The sequence below is a fragment of the Culicoides brevitarsis genome, chromosome 2 (assembly GCF_036172545.1).
Source record: "Culicoides brevitarsis isolate CSIRO-B50_1 chromosome 2, AGI_CSIRO_Cbre_v1, whole genome shotgun sequence".
NCBI classification, from domain to species: Eukaryota; Metazoa; Arthropoda; class Insecta; order Diptera; family Ceratopogonidae; genus Culicoides; species Culicoides brevitarsis.
The window spans coordinates 3,497,064-3,511,579 of record NC_087086.1 but is presented as its reverse complement, the minus strand read 5'-3'; the positions used below and the strand labels follow the sequence as shown (position 1 = coordinate 3,511,579).

At 23.7% G+C, this 14,516-nt stretch overlaps 1 protein-coding gene across 1 annotated transcript; it reads right to left on the bottom strand.

Moving 5' to 3' along the window:
• Positions 1–5,167: 5,167 nt before the first annotated feature.
• Positions 5,168–9,365, bottom strand: LOC134832658 (bestrophin-4-like). The gene is made up of 6 exons (XM_063846762.1): positions 9,295–9,365; positions 9,111–9,221; positions 7,510–7,681; positions 6,984–7,448; positions 5,847–6,191; positions 5,168–5,794 (listed from the first exon to the last, which is right to left on the bottom strand). Exons 1-6 carry the CDS (start codon positions 9,363–9,365, stop codon positions 5,168–5,170), a joined length of 1,791 nt encoding a protein of 596 aa, XP_063702832.1.
• Positions 9,366–14,516: the final 5,151 nt, after the last annotated feature.

Sequence of the window (14,516 nt, the reverse complement as noted above, 5' to 3'; positions counted from 1 at the left end):
AAAAATATTTTAAATTAAAATAAATTTTAAATTAAAAATTAAATTAATTTTCTAAAAATATTTTTTTTTTAATTATTTAATTTTAATTAAATCTAACTTTCAGTTTTGACATAAAATTTTAATTTTAGATTTCTTTAAGTAATTAAATTTTATTTTTAAGTTATTTTTAAACAAAAACATATAAAGTCAATTTTTATTAATTTTTTTTTCGATTCAAAATCTTTTAAAGTCGAAAATCAATAAATTCACGTAAAAACCCGCACAATTTTTTTTTTTGAATCACCTGATCAGCCATCTTGCTGTCCCATTCATTCAATTCCAATTCAACATTGTATTCCATTCAATAATCCAAAGACAACGAACACGAAAAAAAAACCATCATCGGACCAACAAAAAATTGCAATAATTCCCTTTGTTTCTTCATCTCATTTAATTTACATTCAAATTTTGCACAGAACGAACGCAAGCAGAAAAAACTCGAACAATAACGACATATTTGACTTTTGCTTCCGGTGCATTTTACCATTCAAATTGTCTGTACCATTCAAGACATTTTTACAAATATTCCAATATTCGTCTTGAGATCGAGATTTTCTTTTCGTTATTCTAATGTCAGTGCAGTTGAAATATGGGCCACCTAATTCGCCAATGGCTACTGTTTCTATTGTCTTGCTCGTTGGCGGCTCGCATTTGAATCGAAAACTCGCGAGGAGAAAGGATAAAAAATTCAAATTTATTTATGTAATCGTCTAGATTCAAAGTTTTATGAATTAATTATTCACTCAAATCCAATTTAACTCCAATTTTGGCAGACAATTCGTTACAATGTTAGAAAAATAATCGTAAAAAACGGATTACACGATAAAAAAAATGTTGGTAGCACAGCGCCAAACGAATATTTTACCTCTCTAAGATTTATTTAACAGTAGCCAACAGCACTTAATTTAAATATCAGACGAGAAGAGAGAGAAAAAAAAATCTGATTTCACGTGGTTGTAAAAGAAGCTTCGCTACATAAATCATAAGTGAACCAGAAAAATAAAACGGATCATTTGTGCCGCAGAACAAGACGACGACGCACGCGGGTGTATTGGAATAGCAATTAAAAACATGAACGAATCGACTTGATTTGGTTCAAACTCTAATAATGTTGATACAGATATTTAAGTAGTTGCGTAGCATGAAGAAGATGTGAAGGAAAAAAAATCTTGTATAAATATCTTCTTAAATATCGCAGCGTGATATTTGTTCAGATTTTTAGAACGCACTCGTTTGAGATTAATTTTTAATATTTTTTTCTCTTATTTGTTCATGTGTTGTTGCTCGAGATATTGAAACATTAAAGAGCGTTGAATTGATTTGCTGAGACCCTCTTGGAAATTTAATTTATTTTTTTTTAAATTAATTTATCAATTTCATTTTTATAAAATTAAAATATGTTTAAATTTTATTTTTTTTCTTAAATAAATTAATTTATTAAAATAATTTTAATTATTTAATTTAAATTAATTAAAAATATAAATAAATTAATTTAATTTATTTAAAAAAATATGACTAAAAAAATTAAATTAAAATAAAAATTAAATTGATCTTCCAAAAATTAAAATTTTATTTAAATCAAAATTTTTGAAAACTAATAAAAATTTATATGGTTCAATATAATTTTTTAAATAAATAAATAAAATTTGAAATTAAAAATTAAATTACATAATTTTCTAAAATTATTTTCTTTAATTAATTAATATTATTAATTATAATAAATAATCAATTTAATTTAAATTAAAAAATTCATATGGTAAAAAAATATTTAAAAATATTTAATAAATTAAATAAAAATTAATTGAATTAAATTAAATTAATTAAAATTTCTTTTAAATATTTTTTTAATTATATGGTTGGTTATAATTTATTAAATTATTTATTTAAAATTTAAATTAATTTTTTGAAAATTTTATTTAATTTAAAATTTTTCAAAAAATTTTATGATATAAAATTTATTAATTTTTTTAAATTCAAAATTGAATAAAAATTTTTAATTATTTTCCAAATATTAAAATTCAGATTTATTTTCAAAAAAAAAATCATTTAAATCAAATTAAAAAAAATAAAAATTTGTAGGTTCAAAAATAATTATTAAATAGAATTTAATTAATTAATATTTAAAATAATTAATTTTATAAAATAAAATAAAATTAATTAGAATTTTCAATCGAAGATTTTTTCACAATTTTAAGTTTAAAAATTTCCATAAATAAAATTTTAAAAAATTATTTTTAATAAAATGTTTTAGATTTGAAATTAATATTCAGAAAAATAAGACAAAATCTCGTTTAAAAAAATATTTCCATGAGGGACTCAAAAAATCAAAAAAAACTCGCCATCAACATAACGCGATCCAACATTATTCAAATCTCCCCGATTTGGAAAGGGAATTACTCCGCTGTGCTGTCGTTCTCTTTTCAAATACTGGTAGCTGAAACAGATTCCCGTAACAAATTAATTATCCGAGCATTGTCCGTCTTTACTTGACTCGTTGTTCGCCCGTGTCTCGCTGCTCGCAACTCTAAAAATTTCTCATGCTTATTAGAATAGATGAAGGACGGTTCGTGATGAAGATCTTTTTCTATTTTTTTCTTTATTCCTCTTGATGGAATTGTAATGCGGCCTGCGAGAAAGATGATGATCAGCCCTTTTTTCGTGATATATGACACGATTCAACTTGAATGTTCAGCGGAGTAATTAAGAGCTTTACCTGCGATTGCGAGTTCAATGGACTGTGATTCACGATTTTTTCCTCTCTGTTTCTATGTTTTTTTAATAAATCGATGCAGTAATTATTCATGGCAGTCTAATGACATTTGATGCCATAATATCTCATCAGCACATTATTTTATGAATTAATCATCGTTCGTGCAGTTTTTCCCGTGAATCTAGCTCTTTTGCAAGTAAACGGTAAAGTTCTGCATGTGTGTGAATGTTGCGTCAAGGCGTCATATCATAGTAATTAATCAATTATTTTATTGCAGGTCGTCGTAAAAGTCATCTGAACTTGCGAATGACTCGCGAAACGAGATGTCGTTGTGTTATGATTGACACCTCGGACAATATCGTCATGTTTGATTCATGATATGCGCGCGATATATTCAATAAATCAATAACAGACGTAATGAATTTATAAAATGTAACAGTGACGTACTTTTGTTTTAAGGTTTTATGCTCGATTTGGATTAAAAAATATTGTTAAATGCTTGGTTTGGATTAAAAATAATTTATAAAAATATTTTTAAATAAAAAAAAAAATTTTTTAAATAAAAAAAAATATTTTTAAATGCTTGGTTATGATTAAAAAATAATTAAAAAAAAAAAATAAAAAATAATTTTAAATAAAAAAAAAATAAAAAAATATTTTTAAATAAAAAGAAAAATTAAAAAAAGGTTTTAAATGCTTGGTTTGGATTTGGATTAAAAAATAATTTAAAAAATTTAAAAAAATATTTTTAAATAAAAAAAATTTTAAATGCTTTCGGTGGTTTCAATAAAAAAATAATTAAAAAAAATTTTTTAAATAAAAAAATAAAAAAAAAAAAAATTAATGCTTGGTTTAGATTAACTGAAAAATAAATTTAAATTGAATTTTTAATTACCTAAAAATTTTCTTTTTTGAATTGTATTTTTTGAAGAACTTTGCTCCCCAGGATGCCACTTACGCCCCTGAAAAAAGAGAAAAATATTTATTTTTAATCTTAATCCTTGCGCAGAAAAGCAGCTGAGCTCAACGGATGGCTAATGCATTTATTTATATTTTTTTTTGTATTTTATTGCAAATGCCTCGCAGTTTTACACGCATGTTTATTGTATTTTTTTTTATATTTTTGCTGCATTATTTATACATAAAGAACTTTGCGAGAGGCAAATAAAAATGGAACATGATTCGTCACTTATTATATTTTTATTCCGAATGTTACATGAAATGTGCATAAAAGACACACATATTGGAAAGTAGGTTCTAAAGAGCGATCGAGCGAAGAATTTTGCATTAATTTTAATTGATTGAGACATGAAATGATGTTCAGCTGGATTTTTGTTCGTGAATTAATTTTATCGAGTGTCGAGTTTGTCACCGTTCGATATTGAGCCGATTTATGAAAAGATTGTGAACGGGGTTTTTATACAAAGTTGCTTATATGGACCCGTAGATGTTGTTCTACTTTGAGATTTGATAATTTAAAATTATTCTAAGCTAAAAATTAATTTTTGAAAAATTTCAAAAAATATAGAATTTTTATTTTGAAAGTTATTTTGATAATTCTGAAGCTTGAAATTCATCAAAAAAATTTGATATGATTGTCTTATTGATCATAAATTTGAAAGATATGAAAATCCGTAAAAAAAAAGTAAAAAAAAATCGAAATTTAACGGAATAAAATTGTTTTATTAAAGTATAAACAAATAAAAAAAAAATCGAAATTGTCAATTCAAAAACTTACCGTTATAAAATTTGAAAATCGCGTTTTCGCTAATTCATCACAAACAAAAATTTTTTTATTTAATAATTTTTCACTTTTCTCGTTTTTTCTCAATTTTTTAAAATTATTATTTAATTAATTTAATAATAATTAATTTTTCCTTTTAGCAATTCTTGAAAAAAAAATGAAATTTAAAAAAAATTAAAAATTTATTAAAATTAAAAAAAATTATTAATTAATTAAAAAAAAAAATTAAAAATTCAATAAAAAAATTATTTCAATATAAAAAATTTCACAGCTAAGCCGATTTTTCCGCGTAATGGAATTAAAATAAATTTTTTAATGAATTCATGATTTCGTTCACACTCACAAATTGAGCATAATTTTGCGCCCATATCGGGAAAACGCGCGCGGCATGAATTGCATCTAACACAGAGAATAAGAGAGACAATCGGTTTTGTCGGTGCTAATTGGAGTAAAATAGAATAACATAAAAGGCAATGGCAGAAAGTAAAAGCCCGATTTTATTCAAATTTTATTCGTAGAAAATTTATTCACAATAAAAAGTTAGCGGGAGTGAAATATTTTTCGATTGTATTGCAAATAAATAATAATAATTCATAAATGGAGTTGGAATTTGTAACAAAAAAAAAAACTTATTTAACTATCACAAGTTATTCTCTAACTAGGTTACAGCATTTTTACACAAAGACTTCTCGTTTCTCTTTGCCATCGTCGTCGTCTTCGTCGTTGTTGATGTTTGCACTTCCGTGCGTTGCTGACGACGCTGTTGACGACGACGAGGAAGCTTCAGATCGAACACTCGACGTTACAATTCCCGTATTGGTTTGACTGTCTTTCATCAATGGCGGCGATTTTTCCGTTGCTGCTTGATAAACGAGCGTCGTTGGGCTGCTATTTTGGCGCGAAACGAGCACAAGTGAATTTGTGTTGCCGGGAAGTTGAAGGCGATTCAAGGCAGGAGTTGTGGGTAAACTCAATTCATTCACGGGAGTCAACACGAGACGACCAATTAGGGGATTGTCGTATCCGGGAGGCGGTAATTTCGCGGGTTTTCGTTCAAACGTCGAAATATCGGAAATTTGTGAGTTTTTATCCGGAGAACGGGGACGTCGCATGATCCTTTCGTAGATGGAACTTTTGGCGGGAGAATATTTCGCGGGATTTGGCATGCTAATTCGGGTGTCAGGTTGATGTTTTTGATAAGCTTCTGATCCGCTGCCTCGTGAATAAAACGAACGGAAGCTGCGAGTTGAGCCCATGCGATTTAATTGACGAGAGAACCAATTTTTTTTCTTCACAAGTTCCTAAAAATTAAAAATTTGATGAAAAATTTAATTTAAAAAAAAATTTTCTTACATAATCTCCGTAAATGTCTTCCTTGATTTTATTTTTGTTCCCAATGTTGATATTTGCGTACAAAGCTTCGTTATCCTTGACTTTGTAATCTTCAGCGGAGCCTCTTGGTTGGAAACGACGACTTGCTTGAGATGCGATTGTGTAAGGAAGATTTCTTGGAACAACTTCCTCCCAAAATTGATCCTTTAAGAGTTCAGGATGCTCTTCGTGCATTTCATCGACAATCATGTAAGCTGCTTTTATGTGACGATCAATGAACCAATTGAGCTCGATATCGTCATCGTCTTCGCCCCATGGATTGATGAGCACTTCAGCGACTTTTAGCCAACCAACGTAGAAGCAGAACTGTTGAAAAGGTAAATTTTGGTTAAAAATTTATAAAAATTTCCATTAAGATGAGAAAAAAAATTTAATTTTTCGAACAAAAACTGTTTTTTAAAATAAAAATTTATAAATTTTAAGGTCTTTAAATAGTTCAAAATTTAAAATTTGAAAAAAAAAAAATTATTTATTAAAAAATTATAAAAAAATTAAAAATTGTTTTATTCAAAATTATAATTTTTAAAGGTTTTTTTTACTTTCAAAATTTTTATTTTTTTTTCAAAGCTTTTGATTTATTTTTTTTTTAATTTTGATTTATTTTGTTTTTGAGAAGCTACATTTTTTTTAAAAATACCTAATTAAATATTTAGTATTAATATTGATATAAGTATTTATTAATATTAATTAATTTAAATTTTTTAATAAAAAATATTTTTTTTTAATTTTTAAAATTTTAAATAAAAAAAAAGAATTTTTAATAAATAATATAAATAAAATAAAAATAAATAAAAAATAATTTAATTATAAAAATTAAAAAAAAAATTATTTAAAAAAATAAATTTTTTCAAAAATATTTAAAATGATTCAAAATAAATTTTGTAAAATATTTAAAAATTTTTAAAGGCAATATCTAAATATTTTCAGCATTAAAATAAATCAATAATGTTCAAAATTCAATTATTTGAGTCAAAAATTTAATATTTTGATAAAAATTTTTAACCATTCTATTCTCAAAAAATTTTCAAGCTCATGTTTTATGATCAAAAAATGAAATTTTTTAAATAAAAAATAATTTTTAACAAATTTTTCTCTTACCTGCAGCACCGTGAAAATCGGAAAATAAAAATCGTATCCTTTTGGCGTGCCCAATAACGCACATCCGAAGTAACTATAAAGCGCTAAGGTCACAACTTGCGTATAAACCAACGGAACACACACAAAATCGAATCCATGCAAGCCGCTCAACCTCACACGAATGTCACTCAGCTCCGTAAGTAACGTTTGCACAAGTTGATCTGACTTTATCAGTTCTTCCTTCCGTGCTCGATTGATGATATTTGTTGCCCAAACCAAAGGCATCCAATATTTCGACATCGGATGTCGCAAATCCATGAGTTCAAAAATTTTCTTCTCACTTTCGTGCATAAAACCGGCATCCACGAGATGTTGCCAATCCGGAAAGCGTTTTTTCACTCGAAGCGAAATCATGCGCAACGTGATGACATAAGAAAGCATCATGTAACGAACGACATTACGACGCATCAGTCGACCAACTTCGTCCTTGAACGAAAAAAAAAAAAAATTTTTTTTAAAAATTCAAAAAAAAAAAAAAAATTCTTACATTTCCCGGAATTGCTGCTGAAATAAAAAGCGCCAAAGTATCCGGCCACGGAAGTAATCGAAATTGACTCCACCAACGATTGACGACGAGCGTAACGTAGAATCCCAAGACGAACGAAAGCGGTATACTGCCATTGTTGTCTTTTATGTAGTCGCGAAGATCATCGAACGAACTGCAAATCGACGCACGTACAACATTTATCAATGATCAATCCAACGGCAAAGAGACAAGTTCATGTAAAGTAAAGTAAACGGAAGATTTAATCAAGGATTAGACAAGTAACCTTTAATTTTTTTCGCTATTTATGTCTTTATACGCAAAATACTTGGTTAAGCAAGGCGACTTAAGGTAAGGTGAACTTCGTTGTTAATCGTTTATCGTTATCATAAAAATTATCAAATTAATATTCAATACTGCACCCGACGTAAAGCGAGACAAGTGTTTTCAATGTGCTATTATTATTATTTACGAAAAAAAAAGTTTAAAATTTATTATGCTTTGTCTTGTTCGGAAGGAAGAAAAATGACATAAGCGCATTTTTAATTAAAAAAAAAAATTGAAGAAAAAATTTTTTTTTCAAGAACTGAAATTAAAATTTTTTAAATTAAAAAATAATAATTTTTAAAAATTGTAATTAAATTTTAATCATTTTAATTAATTAACTTAATTTTAATTAAACATTCAAATTAATATTTTTTTATAATTTTTTTAAAAATTTATTTTTTTAAATTATTATTCAATAAATAAAAAATAATTGAATTTAATAAACAATTATTTTAAATTATGATTTGAAAAAAAAAATGATTATTTAATTAATTAATTAAATATTTAAATTATTATTTTTTTTTTAATTTTTTAAGAAAAATAAAAAAAATAATGAATTCAATTAACAAAATAAAAAAAAAAATAAATAAATAAATAAATTTAATTAGAATTAAATTATTTAATTTAAAATTTTTTTGGGTTAATTTTTTTTCTATTTTTTTTAAAGAAAAGTAAAAAAATTATGAAATCGAATAAAAAAAATAATTTTAAAAAATAATTTCATATTTAATAAATCTTAAAAGTAAAAATATTTTAAAAAATAATTTAATAAATAAATAATAAAAATATTTAAATAAAAAATAAAATTTTAAATATAATAAATAAAATATTTCAAGAAAAATAAAATACTTTTTATGAATTCAATTTACAAAAAAAAATAAACAAAATAAATAATAATAATTTAAATAATTAATTAAGTTTTAAAAACGTGCTCAAAATTGATTTATTATTATTAATTTTAAAAAATTAAATTAAAATAAAAATTAAATTCGAAAATTTACAAAAAATTATTTTAATTTTTAATTCGAAAAAATCATATTATGAATATATTTGAAGCTCTTTTGCCCAAATTAGAATTAAAAATACTTTTAATTATGATTTTTTTTCACAAAATCTCAAATTTAATTGAAATTTAGAAAAAAAAAAATAATTAAAAATATTAAAATCTATGAAAATTAATAAAAAAAAATTAACGAAACGATAAACAGACAGACATTCTCAAACCCAAATTTCGCATCGAAACTTATTACATTGTGAAAAAAGTTAAAAACACTTACGCCTTTTGCTCTTCATCGAATTTGTAAATGTACAGCCAGTGAATTGCATAATAAATTGTCAAGTAAAATATCAATTCTCTCCATATCATTTTATACACACTGCCTCTCCATCTAATAAAATCCATTAAAACAAGACAATTTCCATGATAATTAAAATGAAATGAAAAAAAATTCCGAGACTTACATCCAAAGGATTTTCCAAAACACTCCAAAGCTGCTGCCATTGGGGACTTCTCGCGTATAAGGAACTGTCATTTCAACTAAATATTAACAGTAAATCACTGCTTTTGGTCCAAAATAATCAAGTACAAGAGCAAAACAAGCAAAACCACTGAGCAAGATCGCGCTTGATTGCATTTGCTTCCGACTGTGGATTTGCTTCGCGTTAGGATGACCGTGACTTATGATCGTTTCTGCGAATGTTTGTTACGTGAGAAACGATTGAATTTAATTTTATCATAAAAATAATTGCTTCAAGTATCGATCAACACTTAATTTATTTTTTTTTTGATTGAGTTGTAATTATTTATTCATAAATTTAACTCAAGATCAATTCTCAATTAAATCCGTTACTTTTTTTTCACAAAAAAAAAACTTTTTAAAACGTTATTTGTAATTTAACACTTGAGTTCATCCGTTTAAACGCGACACTTTTTCTAAACACATCATAATTTAAGCTGTTGATAATGATAACTCCAAATCGGGTACAACACGACAAAAATTTTTGCGATAACTCTATGACAGTTACATAAAGACTGACGATTGTTAGCGAGGAAAAAATTCGCGTACCCTAATATACAATGTGTTTGTGACGTGTTTTGTGCTATCACCTCCAGCTAGAGGCGCGCGCGCTTGTACAGTATTGCACCTTCAGCCGTGTACGTGCCATATGCGGAGAAACCCGAGCGATTTTTTTAAACACTTTTTTTTTCATATTCATTCAAATGTGCTTGACGAGTCAACAGCTGTTTAAATGTCGAATGTATACTGACAAAATACCGATACTTTCGTATATCCATTGTCCATGATTGTTTTTTTTTTGCTCTGCGGTGCTTTACTGTATGCGTATATTTATCACTTTTTTTTTGTAATTAGTTGACTTTGTTTTCGGTATTTTTCCTATAGACGAATGCGAGATAAACAAAAAATAGCGGACTATATCTTATAGGATCTATAAATAAATATTTTGGGCAGGGATGGGAAATAATTTTTTTTTTATTTTTTGGCCCTTTGTTAATTTTATAATTAATTATTTAAAATAAAAATTAAAATTGATAAAAAATATAATTAAAAAAAAAATCGTATAAATTTAATTAAAAAAAATTAAAATATTTATTTAATTAATTAAATTAATTTTAATTCATTTAATTTTATTAAATTTTATTATATTTTTCGTTTAAAAATTAAATTTTAAATTAAATAATTTAATTAAATTAAATTGTGTAAAAATTATAAAAAAAATAAATTTTAAAAAAATAATTTTTTATTAATATAAAATATCTTTTTTTTAATTTATATTATTTAATTTTTATTTATTTAATTTTACGAAATTATTTAATGAATTTAAATTATTTTTTTTTTAAATAAAATTTTTCAAAGAAAAAAAAAATTGAGCCCCAAATTTGAACATCACTTTTCATTAAGACAATTAATAACCAAAAATTAATAAAAGATATAGGAAACCAGCAAAACTAGTTTCATATGCAAAAAATTTAAATATTTTGAAGGACAGTCGCGGATTTTAAACTTTCTACTGTGGTTTGTTTGCATTCTAAGTTGAGATGTTGAAATGTATTTTTTTTGCGTTCTTCTCTAAGTCAGTTCGGGGCTTGTTTTTTTTTGTTTTTAATTGAACTTTAATCAAAAATCGCTTAATAATTTTTAGCAAGTCATAATTTTTGTAACCTTTGTAACTTTATGACCTTTATTAAATTTTTAAAGGTTAATTTTTGCTTGGTTTGAATTAATTGAAATAATTTTACTAAGTCTATGTCTTAAGTTTTCCCATTTTTTATTGATTTTTAAAATTTTGTTTGTATTTTTACTTACCTGAGAATTCAGCTTTCATCACAAATAAAAATCTGAAATGAAAAAAAAAAAAATAAAATAAAATAATTTATACTAATATTATTTTTTTAAATTAAAATTAAAAATTTTTAATTAGTTTTTAAAATAATTTTTTTCATAATTTTAATAATTAATTTTTCAAAAATAATTTTTATTAATTTTTTGTTTTAAATTTTTAAATTTTATTTAACTTTTGATATTCATTAAAAATTTTTTGATTAATTTTTTTTAAAATTTAAATAAAAAAATTAATTTAAAAAATTAATTTTTCAAAAAATTAAAAAAAATATTTTCAAATCAATTAAAATTAATTAAAAATAATTAATTTTATAAAATAAAAATTAAAAAAATATTTTAAAAAAATAATTAATTAAATTAAATAATTAAAAAATTTTTTTTTCTTAAATTTTTATTATAAATTATTTTTTTTTTAATTTATAATTTCCTAAAATTATTTTTTTAATTCTTAAAATTTTAAGATTTAATTATTTAACAAAAATTAAAAAAAAATAAATTAATGAAAAAAATAAAGCAATTCTAAAACCTTAAAGATTTTTCCCGATAATCAATAACATTGGATAAGTAATTCACGTAACTCCTCATTACAATTCCTAACAACGTGCTTGACATCAATTAATGAGACAGAACGATCATCATCACATGTTCCAAGCCAATTTCGAGAAGGAAAAAAAATCGTTAAGAAAACAATAATAAACATGATACAACAATCAAATAATAATATTGCCTACTGTCTTTTTTCCTTCTTTTGTCTCGAGTACGACGACAGGATGGAGATTCCCATCAGCATTTCTTTTTATTTTTATTAAATTAATAATATTGCGAAAAAAGAGCTTTTTCTTGTTGTTTGTTATGTTTCAAACGAGACGACGACGACGACGAAAAAACCGAAGAACGAGGAAAAAAATAAAATAATATTGTCTCCTATTTATTCATTGACTGACAATATGACAGCGCCGTACACGAGATTTTTTCTCGTTTTATTTTTTTTTTAGTGAAACAATTAAGACTTAATGTATTTCAAATCATTGGACTTGTAATATGCAAATAAGTTGCGCGATATCGCCCGTGTGAGTGTGTGTCGTCTCTTTTTATTATTACTTGCCTGCCTGCTACTGTATGAGCAGTTGTTGTCGCTTGTTGCCTTTTTTCGTCGATGCCAGCGAGAGAAAAGAGAGAATCACTTTTATATAAAATAATAATACTAATAAAAAAGCGACGTTTACTGATTAAGTTGTAAATATTTTAATGTATTTCTCGTTCGACTCTTTTGTGGATCACGTTGTACTTTGTTCTTGTTGTCTCCGTATTTCGCTTCATTTTCCAACGATATGCATCCGAAACCTGCAGTAATTTTATGTATATTTAAAATAATTGTTTGAATAAAATGTGAACATTATGTGAATGAATGAAAAAAATAAATAAATTAGATTAATGGTTTTGTTAAGAAGACAACGACGACGACGACGACGTCGAATGTTTATGGAAATTTCAAATAAGTTGTTGTTGTTTCAACATAATAAATGCAACGTAATGTTATGGAGCATAATAATTGCTAAGTGAGATTTATAATTGACGAGGGGGAGGGATTTGGCGCCAACTTAAATTAAATTGACCAAAACTAGTTAAAACGATGACTTTTCAAATTTTTCTTCATCATGTGAGAAATTTATTTTATGATGAAAGTTTGATTGAAAGAAACTTCTTAATTTGGTTTGATTTGGTACGTGATGGAAATCTAGAGGAATACAAAAAAAAAGTGAAAAATAAAATAAAACAAGTCCAAATTGAATTGTAAAACATTTGCATAAAGCTTGGGAGAAACACACATTTTGCAGTCTGATTTGCATATTTGCAACATGTTATCTCATCTGAAACACATATTGATTCCTGACTTTACACCTTTTTCGTTTATTTTGTCTGTTGTTGGTTTGGTAATGTCGTGTACGGTGACCAATTGTTGCATTTTTGATTGATTTTCATATGAGGAGTTTTATTAAATAAAAATTTTTTTTTGTCAATATCTGAAATTAGATTTTTTCATTAAATTCTTTGTTTAAAATAACTTTTATAATTTTTAAAAATATTTTTTTTTTTTTTTAAAAATTTTTTTTTTAATTTTAAAAAGTTATTTTTCAAACAAAAAAAAAAAAAATAAATATATTTTTTACCTTTTAAATCTTTTAAACAAACATTGTTTAATTAAAAAAGTCAAAACTTATTAATTAATACATAGAAATTTGAAATTTTTGTTTTTAAATAAAATAAAAAAAAATATTTAAAAAATTATTAAAAAAAAATATAAAAAAAAATAAAAAAATTAGTATAAAAAAAAATATTTTGTTCATTAAATAAATTTTAAAATAACTTTTATAATTTTTTTTTTTAAATATTTTTAATTTTTTTTTTTTTAAAAATTTATTTTTTTTTTATATTTAATTTATTTTTTTTATTGTAATTTAATTTTTTTTTATTTAAAAATATACATTTTTATAATTCAACCAAGTAATTTTCAACCAAAAAAATTAAACAAAAATTTTTTTATCTCTTAATTTTTTTTTAAATCAAAAAATTCTTAACTTGTTAACTTAATACATAGAATTTTGAAGTTATTTTAAAATAAAATTAGAAAAAATAATAAAATTCTCAAATAAAAATTAAATATAATAAAATTGGCAAATTTGAGTTTTTAAAAGTTTTCTGAATTTTTTTTAAAGATTTTATTATTTAAATGAAACGGAAAAATATAAATAAGTTTGGAAAAAAACGAATTTTGAACAATGTTGAAGATAATAATTTCTCTTAAATTTAATGATTTTTTAAAAATATTTTTAAATATTTATTTTAACAATTTTTAGTTATATTTTTAAATTTTTTTGATATTCATTAAATAATAATTAAAAAAAAATATGAAAGTACAAAATTTTCAGTTGAAAATTAACAAAAATAAAAATTTGAAACTTAAGTTAACTTTTTTGAAGTTTCAACTTCTATTTTCACAAAAAAAATATTTTTACATTTTACTTAGAATTTTTTTCAATACGATAAATTTGAAAATTCTATTTCTGAAGAAAAAATCATTAAATTCGATTAGGTAAATATAATTTTTAAAATTAATATTAAAAAAAATTATAATATAAAAAAATTAAAAAAATAAATTAAAAATTTAAAAACTAACCTCAATTTGATCATTAGATCTCTCCCTTAAATTTCATATGGTCACCGTACTTCTCCATATTTAACAGCCACTGATTGTTTGTTATTGTTTCCATATTCAATTAATTTGAATGTTGAAACAATGTTTCAATTTATTTTACTTTT

What these genes read in the sequence shown, in the direction of transcription:
- LOC134832658 (XM_063846762.1), bottom strand. Translation starts at nt 9,365, where the DNA reads ATGACAGTTCCTTATACGCGAGAAGTCCCCAATGGCAGCAGCTTTGGA. An exon ending in TTCGATGAAGAGCAAAAGGC is followed by an intron (nt 7,682 to 9,110) that starts GTAAGTGTTTTT and finishes GTCGATTTGCAG; the next exon opens with TTCGTTCGATGATCTTCGCG. An exon ending in CAGCAGCAATTCCGGGAAAT is followed by an intron (nt 7,449 to 7,509) that starts GTAAGAATTTTT and finishes TTTTCGTTCAAG; the next exon opens with GACGAAGTTGGTCGACTGAT.